Here is an 11504-nt window from a genome sequence, read left to right as displayed (position 1 = left end):
AGCGAAGCGTTGATGGTTCAGCAGATGAAGCCATTAAAGAAACAGTTCACCCTAAAATGAAAAAAACACATTTCTCCTCTTTCTTGTAGTGCTATTTATCTCTATAGATTGTTTAGCTGTGAGCTGCAGAGTGTAGGAGATATCAACAGCAATGTCTCTTTCCAGTTACAACCCAGTTACTCAAGATGATTCACAGATCTCGTTGTGTAAAGTTCCATGTGGGAACTACTAATTATATACAGTCATGGAAAATAATATTAGACAATGGTTTTCTTGATAATGATTTTGGTTATTTTCAAGAAAACCATGATAAATGGTTAGATATCAGCTCTTAAATTAAACTCTTATGAGCTATTTTGTTGTTATCATTATATTTGTCCAAACAAATTGACCTTTAGTTGCACCAGGCATTAAAATTAACAAGAAATTGAAGAAAAAGGGTGTTCTAATCCTTTTTTCCACGACTGTATGTAACTATATTAGGAAGAAAATAGTGCATACATCATCTGACCAATATCTCCAACATTCTGCAACTCACACCAAACCAATCAAGTGATCAATAGCACTAGAGATAAGAGGGGAAAATGTGATTTTGATTTTGGGGAGAACTGTCCCTTTAACTCAGACGGAGATAACTTTGTTATATAAAGGACGGGTTCATCTGTCTTTGCCACTCTGTCTTGTGATAGAAATTCTGGCCAACATGCACCAACACCATCTGCTTGACAATCCCTGGACTGAACATACAGAACACACACAGACTTCCTGGACTCTCTCTGAATGTTACCGTGGCAACATATTTTACCGCTCTTTCAACAAAGCGCAGTTCGTGAGCCAAGCAGGCATTGTGCGAGCATGATGTTGGATGTCACACTGTGACCCAAATCTGCAAATCACTGTGAGACACACACACACACACACACACACACACACACACACACACACACACACACACACAGTCTCTTAAAGTTCACCTGACTCATCTCTATCAGATTAATTGTGCCATGTTTTTTGTAAGTTTGTCCCTTTTGTGTCAAAGCTGCTGAGTCACCCTTAATGTCTCATTATTGTGGTTGAGATGACAGACAAAAAGCTGGATGATGTCACTTTATTTAAATAAGCAACACTGAACATGTACAAGTAGCAAAATACACTGAATCATCAATCTGTTATTTATTCACATTAGGTGCGATATATTACACGTTATAAATAAACTCAAAGTAACATACTTCATCATGAATAGCTTACAACTGGTCATGTTAGCACTTGGGGGATCGACGGACGACATATTTGGCAGGGCAAAAGGAGAAGAAAGTAGAGAAAATGCTAATATTAATGTCAAAACACAGAAATATCACATCCTTTCTCGGTTTCCATCAGCTGATCTCTGACCTCTGATGCCTCACAGACACAAAGAGAGTCTTTGTGAGAGGGAGATTAACTTAATTTGCTGATTGTCCAGTCCATTACAGAGGCTGAGCTCAATCCACTCAGTCTGGTTTAGACTGCAACATGTGGATGCCGGTGCAGAAATGTTGCAAACACCTCATGTACACCATGCTGGCTCAGACTGAACCATCCAACGTTCAGCCCTCCAGACGCAGGCGTCCCTCCAGCCCACGTCCACATATTCTGCTCTCCAGGCTGTAACTTGTTCACCTGCTCAGTGGTTGGGTTTAGAGCTAAAAACGAGTGTCTGTCAGAGTCCTACAGCACAGAGAGGTCATGGCAGGACTTAGATTTCAACCAGAAAGCCACACTGGGATTGTTCTTTGCCACCACCTTGTCCAGGAAGCGTTTGGCCTTCATGGGAAGGCTCTCGCGGCGTGTGTTGGAGTTTATGTACCTACGACGCTTGTTGGCTTCCTTGGAGTCTCGGCGAAGACGCAGCTGTCTCACCATGCCGTGAAAGGCCTCCCAGACGTTGTGCTGCATGGCGGCGGATGTTTCGATAAACTTGCAGTCGAACACAGCAGCACAGGCTCGACCCTCTGAAACAGGAAGGGACAGATGAGTACTTGCATGTAGAAAAGACGCTCAATTCAATTCAATTCAACTTTATTTATAGAGCGCATTTCATGCACAAGGCAGACTCAATGTGCTTCACAATGTATATACATAATTACAGTTAAAAACAAAAACAAAAAACAAAACAAACAAACAAAAAAAACACAGAAAAACAATCAATTACAAATACATTGAAGAGTGTAGGTAGACAAGCTATTCCATATTCACCACATATACACTCAGTCATCACACATCAGTAAGATAAGTTGTGTCTCCTCACCGTTGACTGACACCTCTCTGCGTCGCACCAGGTCACATTTGTTCCCCACCAGGATGATCGGTGTGTGCTGGGCAGGACGGAAGCGCCGCAGGGTTATCCGGAGCTCTGAGGCTCGCAGGAACGAAGCCCGGTCAGTCACAGAGTACAGCAACAGGTAGGCATCACCTGTCTGCATGTAGTGCTCCTGAGCCCATTCGTTGTCAGTCTGCAAACACAAACGCACACATGAAACACACATGGAAGGTAAGGTGTCTACAGTACCATCCTCTAATTCACACCAATCAGTGAAGCTGTTTTTTTTTTTTTTAAATCTCACCTCTGCATCCCATGTGTCAAGCAGAGTTAAAGACGCAGGCTCTCCGTCCACTTCAATTTCCTTTTCACACACTTCATCTGAAATAAAACAAATAGCAAAAAACTTTATATTAGTAAAAAATCATTTACTTACAGCTATTTTGTTGATAACACTGTGTAAATGTTAAACTATGAAAAAATCATTACAACAGTGTCAAAATGACAGGAAATTAATAAGTGTATGGTGATAAATACTGAGGTCATAATGACATTTTTAGGATGAGGTTGTGGCACTTTATTCTGTGTATGTTATTATTATTACTATGAATGTTTTGTCATGTATTTATAGATAGATAGATAGATAGATAGATAGATAGATAGATAGATAGATAGATAGATAGATAGATAGATATACTTTATTTATCCCAAGCTGGGAAATTACAGTGATATGTATGGCTTGACATTATAGTGATTTGGTTTGCAATAAGACAGAGCTGCTTGTAAGTAATAACAGTGAAATAAGTTTAACTGTAGTTATCATATTTTCTCACCTCCAAAGAGCTCGCAGTCATCGCTGTCCATGCTGTCCGCTGCCCCGGCGAAGATGCTGGCAAAAGCCGTCTTGCCGACCCCGCTGGCCCCGAGCAGCACCACCCGGTACGGGCTCCCGGGCTCTACCGGCTCCCCGGCAGAGTTGGTGGAGATGACCGAGTCTGAGGACGACCAGCTCCCGCGGCTCCCGTTCGACTCCCCGGCGGAGCTGGTGCAGGACTTGGAGCGGGAGATGCAGCCGGGGACCCGGGACAGGAGGCTGTCGGTGAGCAGGTGGCTGCCCGGGTCGCAGATGCTCCACCGGTGCAGCTCGGACTGCAGGCGGAGGCTGTGCCGGCGCACACTGGACAGCATGGTGCCCGCCACGGAATTAGGATGAACTAAATTAACCGGCAGCGGTGGGATTAATTGAGAGGAGGTGCTTTAACCTCTATTAGTGAAAAAACACCCCTGGAGGAAGTGAAAAGAGTCGATTTCTTCCTTAAAAATCGCCGTTACAGCTTATTATCCGCATCAAAATGTCAATTTGTTTCTTAGAGATGAATTTAAGACAACAGGGGAGAACAAGCTCTGTCCCAAAATTTAAAAAAGAAAGAAAGTGAAGTATAAATATGTGCTCTGCTGCAATTATACTTCAGAGTAAATTCCCTCAAACAGATTAAACTTTTTCTGCAAAGCTGCGCATCCCGCATTAAAAACAAAGTTGCGTTGGTAAATCCCGGAGCTGGTGTCTTCTTCAACGCTCTGCTGCAGTCTGTGTCTGTAATCTCCATCTGAGTGTCTCTAATGCTTCGATGGGGTTTCCCTGCTCTTTATATGAAGAGGAGGGAGGAGGGAGGGTGTGTCACACAAGTGGAGCATCAGTGTTTACTGCTGTGACTCATTTGCACACTGTCAGGCGATGGACCACTGCTCGGATTAGATTTACACCAACATTGTATTAAATTGTGCAACAGGGATATAGAATGTAATTTAACAAATAGATATTCTGTACAGGATACATAAATGGGGTTTTCTGAAGATTAATAGTTATTGTGATAACTCATATGGACCACAGATTAAAAGGTGGAATATAAACATTTTTATAGTGCTTTACTTAAATATGCAGTATGTAACTTTTGAGAAAAGAAATAACACATAGAAGTCTGGCATTTTGTTGGTTTTCATCTTTGTGTTTTGGAACCAGAAGTGACCATATTTGGATGAGAGTTCATTGAAGCTGAGGAGGAGGACACCAAGTTAGAGTGTGTGTCTCCTACAGCGTTGTTTAGTACAACCGAAGGCTTAATAAGATATTTAAAGGAGTGGGAAGAAGTCAAAGCTTATTAAATCCCACCCCTTCTCCCTATGTTAATTTACTATATTCAGTTATATAACAACAATAATATTTTTATATATGTAAACTTATTATTACCATTATTAACATACATAACATATTAACTTACATACACATACAGTTGAAACCAGAAGTTACACTGTATAAAAAGACACGTTCTTTGTCATTAAATCAGATTAAACTTTTCCTGTTTTAGGTCAATTAGGGTTATCAAAATTATTTTCTTTATTTCTTTTATTATTTCTAAATGCCAGAATAATGGGAGAGATCATTTTTTAGACAATGTTTTTATTACTTTCTTGAAAGTCAGAAGTTTACATGCATTTCATTAGTATTTGGTACCATTGCCTTTAAACTGTATGACTTGGGCCAAACCTTTTGTATATCCTCCCACAAGCTTCTCACAATAGTTGGCAGGAATGTTGGCCCGTTCCTCCTGACAGAACTGGTGTAACTGAGCCAAGTCTGTAGGCCAACTTGCATGCACATGCCTTTTCAGCTCTGCCCATACATTTTCAATAGGATTGAGATCAGGGCTTTGTGATGGCCACTGCAAAACATTGACTTTGTTATCCTTAAGCCACTTTGTAACCAGTTTGGCAGTATGTTTCGGGTCATTGTCCATTTGGAAGACCCATTTGCGCCCAAGCTTTAACTTCCTTGCTGATGTTTTGAGATGTTGCTTCAGTATTTCCACATAATGTTCTTTCCTCATGATGCCATCTACTGTGTGAAGTGCACCAGTCACTCCTGCAGCAAAGCAACATGATGCTGCCACCCCCATACTTCACAGTTGGGATGGTGTTCTCAAGCTGCAAGCTTCCCCCTTTTTCCTCCAAACGTAATGATGATCATTATGGCCAAACAGTTCGGTTTTAGTTTTGTCAGACCACAGGACATGTCTCCAAAAATTAAGGTCTTTGTGCCTGTGTGCTTTTGCAAACTGTAATCTGGCTTTCTTATGTTTCTTTTGGAGTAATGGCTTCTTCCTGGCAGAGTGGCCCTTCAGCCCATGTTGGTACAGTACTCGTTTCACTCTGGATAATGACACACTCTTACCAGCTTCAGCCAGCATCTTCATAAGGTCTTTTGCTTTTGTTCTTGGGTTGATATGCACATTTTGGACCAAAGCACGTTCATCTCTGGGACACAGAGCCCATCTCCTTCCTGAGCGCTATGATGGCTGGACATTCCCATGGTGTTTATACTTGGGTATAATTATTTGAACAGATGAATGTGGAACCTTCAGGCATCTGGAAATATCACCCAAGGATGAACCAGACTTGTGCAAGTCCACAATTCTCTTCCTGATATCTTGGCTGATTTCTTTTGACTTTCCCATGATGTCACACAAAGAAGCAGTGTGTTTCAGGTGTGCCTTAAAATACATCCACAGGTGTGTCTCCAATTAACTCTAATGTTGTCAATAAACCTATCAGAAGCTTCCGAAGACATGACAGCATCATCTGGGCTTTCCCAAGTTGTTTCAAGGCATAATAATGTTAGTGTATGTAAACTTCTGACTTTGAAGCAAGTAATAAAAAAAATATCTAAAAAAATCCTTCTCTCATTATTCTGGCATTTAGCAAATAGAAATAATTTTGGTAATCCTAACTGACCTAAAACAAGAAAAGTGATTGTCTGATTTCATGTCAGACAGTCAGAAAAAAAGCATATGTGTCTTTTTATATAGTGTATGTAAACTGCTGGTTTCAGCTGTAAGTACACATACACCCATGTAGTCACAATGAGACAACAATGAAGAAACAAACAAAACCACAACAATTAATCAACAATTGTTTTGTTTTTTCTTAGTTTACCGACACAGTCTCTACTGTAAATATGCTCAACTATTAAAGCTTTTTTTTTCTAATGAAAGCGTGCATATCTTTGTGATTATAAAGAAATTAACCAAACACATACAGATGAACTATTTTGTGGTTATTTATGAAAATTTCCAACTGGAATCAATGCATTCCTTTAAACGTCACATTAACTCAGTAGACAATAAATTACTTGCATTTGCAACAGTTTTTTTACGGTGTTAACATTTGTCTTCTCTCCTGAAGCTAAAATGTCCCCAACGATGGACATGGATTTCTTCTTGGGTACAAGCTGCTGGAGTTGCTCAGTTTGCTCAGTATTTGAGTTCTCTCCATGTTGATTCCATGTTGCGAATTGGACGGAAAAAGATATGTCAGTTACAGGTTCTCAATGGCGGCATCCAATCATTTTTGATTGAATTAATTGTCTTATTGAGAAGACAATGTGAAAGGATGTGAAAAGTCAGAATTCTGAGACACAAACACAATGCTCCATGGTAGCCAAGCCTAAAAAAACAAAAAAATGTACAGGTGCATCTCAATAAATTAGAATATTGTAAAAAAAAGTTTATTTATGAGTATTAAGTATTTATGTCAGTATTTCAATTAAAAAAGAGGAAATAACACATTATATAGGTCCATTACACAAAGAATGAAACATTTCATGTCTTAATTTATTTAATTTCTTCTAATTATAATGATTATTTTCTACATTTAATGAAGACTTTAAATTCAGTGTCTCCAAAAATTTGAATATTACAAAAGAAAAAAAAAAGTATGTTTATGATGGAAATGTTGGTCCTTTAATCATAAGGTGTTGTAAGTGTCCTTATTGCGCCGCCTTCATTAGCGCATGAATGTGTTAATGGATCATTCATAGGCAAATTGTAAAGCACTTTGCCCAGTAAGGAAGAAATGTGATAATACACTATACATGCAGATTATTTAGTGGTTTATGGACTGCATAAAGACTCAGTGTCCATCATTTATACAGTTTATTCAAATTAAAGAATTGCTTAACTTCGTTTAACTTCACTTAACTTAACTTAACTTAACTTAACTTAACTTAACTTAACTTAACTTAACTTAACTTAACTTAACTTAACTTAACTTAACTTAACTTAACTTAACTTAACTTAACTTAACTTAACTTCACTTCACTTCACTTCACTTCACTTCACTTCACTTCACTTCACTTCACTTCACTTCACTTCACTTCACTTCACTTCACTTCACTTCACTTCACTTAACTTAAGAAAGGTGAACAAGTCCTTCACATATTTGTGTTTTTTCTGGAGTGAAAAAGCAGCTTTCACTTTGTTGGAAAACATCTTGTCTGTACTGGGCGTCCTATGAACCATTATTTCTAAATATTTTCTTCTTTTTATGTCTGCATTTTCAAGCAAATGTATGAATACAAATGAGTTTTTACCTCAAACTTATGATAAAGAGGCTCTGTTAAAATTCAGCGTTACTGCAATTTATTTCCAACAGAAATACAAAATAACTCAAGTGAACTCAATCGACGATTTCTCACTTCACAACATTTGTTATAACATTCAGCAACAAGTAGAAAACAGCTCCTTTGCCACCAGCGTCAATCTTTTCACCCACATTCCTGATAGTAATAATCAAAGTAATTGTTCCAGTTAATCCGTCACGACATTGATGCAGCAAAATGCCCCATCTCGCAATGTTAATGAAAGTGAAAAATCAATTGTGTATCCATCCCAGGTTTCAGATTCACTCCAAAATTTAATGGGCTCTTCCTTGACCTATGCAACACACTTCCAAGTTTCAAGAAAATTGGGCCAGTGTGGGTTTTTTTTGTAATCCTGCTGACAGACAGACACACAAACTAAGCCGAAAAGATGCAGGTAATCACCTGAAGTCTGTTTGATAAAAACTGGGCCTTCAGCGTCGACACAAGATAAGAAGAATGTGCCTCTACTTCTCATCTGATCAAATTCAAGACCAAATTTAAGGCTGATTTAGTGTGTGTATGAATTATTTAATAACTCCTCTCTCTTAAGAATTCATTCATCTCTAAATAGATTTATGTGCAGGTGCCAACGTGAATAACTGGTCTGGACCTCTGCTGCTGTCTTGCCAACCTCACGGATGATTAAGAGACATGCTGGATAACAGCTTGAACCAATAAAGAAAGCATAAATTATTCCAAAATCCTATTTGCTTCAATTTCGTTCTCTACAGCTGCCTAAGAACACATATTAACAGGTATAATAGGTAAATTTTGCACATTAAAAGGTCTTAAAATGACAATGTTTCAGACAATTTTCAGAGAAATCTGTACGTCAGCGACCTCTTTTGCTATTGTTTTCAAGGAGAGACCCCATAGCGGCAAAAAAAAATGACATAAGGTGGTTTTACGAAGAAGTTTTTTCTCACAAAAGTGTCCCTCGCTCAAATTAATCACTTTAACACTTTCAACTTTCAGTCTCTAAGAGAGAGACACAGACCTGTTCAGATACTAAGTGAATAAGTGTCAGACAGACATTGTAAAGTGAAAGAGAAAAGGTGTGGCTCAAAACTGATAACTGGATTTTATACCAAACACACCCTGTTCATTATATGGCAGGTTTATTTATTTATAACTGTAACGCTGTGACTGTTGGGAGTGAAGAAAACGTGTCTTTTCAGTGTCAGAAACTCTCTAACAGAGCCTCCTACACTGTAAAAAATGTTTGTAGAAATTACAGTAAAATACTGTCAAATTGCATCAAGAATGGGGCATAAAATTAAAAATTGTGTATCACCGTAGTAGACACTTTTCATTACCGTAAATCAAGGAATAGCACAATTTTTACTTTTACTGTCATGAACTGTAGGTAACGCACAGTTTTGCTGTAAAAATATAACATTTTCATGTAAAGTTAATGGAGATTTGCCATGATGTGTGAATGAATCACACAATTACCTTAAAAATAATGAGAATATTCGGTCTAAATTAGTTTTTGCTGATATTTAAATTTACAGTAGAAAACTCACTCACTGTATTTTTTACTGTGAAGTTCTGGCAACTACAGCTGCCGGTAATTTACCGTAAATTTAACAGAATATTTTTTTACAGTGTATCAGGAGTTACTGAGTAAAAGCTTTCAGAAGAAGCTTAGCATGTAAGTTTGACATCCACTGCCCAAAGCAGCAGAACATTGTTAATGGGTTGGAAACCACCAGTTGGTATTTTGTGAATGATCCATCTAGCAAAATACACAAATGTCCATAGAGAGCCTCCATCACATCAAGTACTTTCGCAAAAAAAAAACAATAAAAAAATGTACAGGTGCATCTAAATAAATTAGAATATTGTAAGTAAAAAAAAAAAAAGTATTTCACTTCAAAAAGTGGAAATAACACATTATATAGGTCCATTACACAAAGAATGAAACATTTCAATTTCTTCTAATTATAATGATTATCGCTTACATTTAATGAAGACTTTAAATTCAGTGTTTCAAAAAAATTGAATATTACAAAAGGAAAAAAAAGTATGTTTATGATGGAAATGTTGGGCTCTGAAAAGTCTGTCCCTCTATATACCCTCAATACTTGGTTGGGACTATTTGACTTGAACTCCTGGAAATGGACTTTTATTTATTTATTTATAACTGTAACGCTGTGACTGTTGGGAGTGAAGAAAATTTGTCTTTTCAGTGTCAGAAACTATCTAACAGAGCCTCCTAGCAGGAGTTACTGAGTAAAACAGGGGTGTCAAACTCTGGCCCGTGGGCCAAATTTGGCCCGCAGTGTAATTTTATTTGGCCCGCGAGGCAATACCAAATTATTATATTATTATTGTACTATAAAAGCTGACCCGCTGGTATTATGCGGTGCATTTACCGCTAATACTAGATTTATAATTGTTATTTTATTTTTAAATGTATTAACCTGTTGAAAAACTTTATTTTGATATTTAAATCAGAAGGATGCAAATAGAAAAGAGGTATACGATTTTTATTTAATAAATTAATGACACTGATGTGTTTTTTATTTGAAATTTGATTTTGCATGTCTGCACTATTTAGTTATATATTGTATGTTTATAAGCGTTGCTGGTTCCATATTTAATGTTGAAGCAAAACATGTTTGGTATATATTAAAAGGTTTATTTGTTCAATGTTGGCCCGCGATTTTATTCAAGTTTTAAATTTTGGCCCATTGTGTATTTGAGTTTGACACCCCTGGAGTAAAAGCTTTCAGAAGAAGCTTAGCATCCACTGCCCAAAGCAGCAGAACATTGTTAATGGGTTGGAAACCACCAGTTGGTATTTTGTGAATGATCCATCTAGCAACATACACAAATGTCCATAGAGAGCCTCCATCACATCAAGTACTTTCTCAAAGCGTAAACATGAGATTTTCATTTGCCAAAGCACTTTGTGTGCGAGAGAAACAGCGGCCGAGAGCACGGAGAGTTATTACAGTAAATGTGGGATTATGCTGCTTTTTCAGCTGTTGTTTTTCAGGACTTTTGTATCGGGTTGTGGCCTCACCCGCGGGACCTGCTGCTGTGTATTACAGCGCTGATCTGATCTGCCTGACAGATGATTGGGCGACATTAAATCCTTGTTAAGTGCTGGAGCAGGACCAGAATCAGGAGGAGGGGGGAGCTGTGCTCAGGCTGCAGACTGGCTGGCGATGGCTCTAGATGGGAGCTGAACATGAAGTGACCTCTTTCTTTCACATCATGTGAAACATATTCATAAAGTCAGGCAGAACAGCCTAAATACAAGAGAAACAAGCACCATCTGTATTGTAAAAAAATATTAGACCATTGCTTTCTTCAATTTCTTGTTGATTTTAATGCCTTGTACAATTAAAGTTAAATTTGTTTGGACAAATATAATGATGTCAACAAAAATAGCTCTTAAGAGATTAATTTAAGAGCTGATATCTAGCCATTTTCCATGGTTTTCTTGATAATAACCAAAATAGTTATCAAGAAAACCAAAATGTCTAGATATCAGCTCTTAAATGAATCTCTTATGAGCTATTTTTGTTGTTAGCATTATATTTGTCCAAACAAATGTACCTTTAGTTGTACCAGGCAATAAAATAAACAAGAAATTGAAGAAAGGGTGGTCTAATATTTTTTCCATGACTGTATATATAAAAATATGAACATAAGACTACAAGAGCTCTTTACTCTGAATCAGATCAAAGATATCAACAACTATCTCTTCTTTGGTTG

At 37.8% G+C, this 11504-nt stretch overlaps 1 protein-coding gene across 2 annotated transcripts; it reads right to left on the bottom strand.

Annotated features, from left to right (window-relative positions):
* Positions 1–1140: 1140 nt before the first annotated feature.
* On the bottom strand, positions 1141–3900 carry gem (GTP binding protein overexpressed in skeletal muscle). Of its 2 annotated transcripts, XM_059339669.1 has the most exons (4): positions 3133–3900; positions 2604–2680; positions 2288–2492; positions 1141–1991 (listed from the first exon to the last, which is right to left on the bottom strand). In XM_059339669.1, exons 1-4 carry the CDS (start codon positions 3485–3487, stop codon positions 1708–1710), a joined length of 921 nt encoding a protein of 306 aa, XP_059195652.1. In that variant the 5' UTR covers positions 3488–3900; the 3' UTR covers positions 1141–1707. The 2 variants fall into 2 exon arrangements, with proteins under 2 accessions (XP_059195652.1, XP_059195650.1); XM_059339667.1 differs by having other exon boundaries at positions 2288–2680.
* Positions 3901–11504: the final 7604 nt, after the last annotated feature.

Source organism: Centropristis striata, chromosome 8, assembly GCF_030273125.1.
Source record: "Centropristis striata isolate RG_2023a ecotype Rhode Island chromosome 8, C.striata_1.0, whole genome shotgun sequence".
Classification (NCBI taxonomy): Eukaryota; Metazoa; Chordata; class Actinopteri; order Perciformes; family Serranidae; genus Centropristis; species Centropristis striata.
The sequence above is the reverse complement of the archived record's forward strand: the minus strand, read 5'-3'. Positions and strand labels throughout refer to the sequence as shown.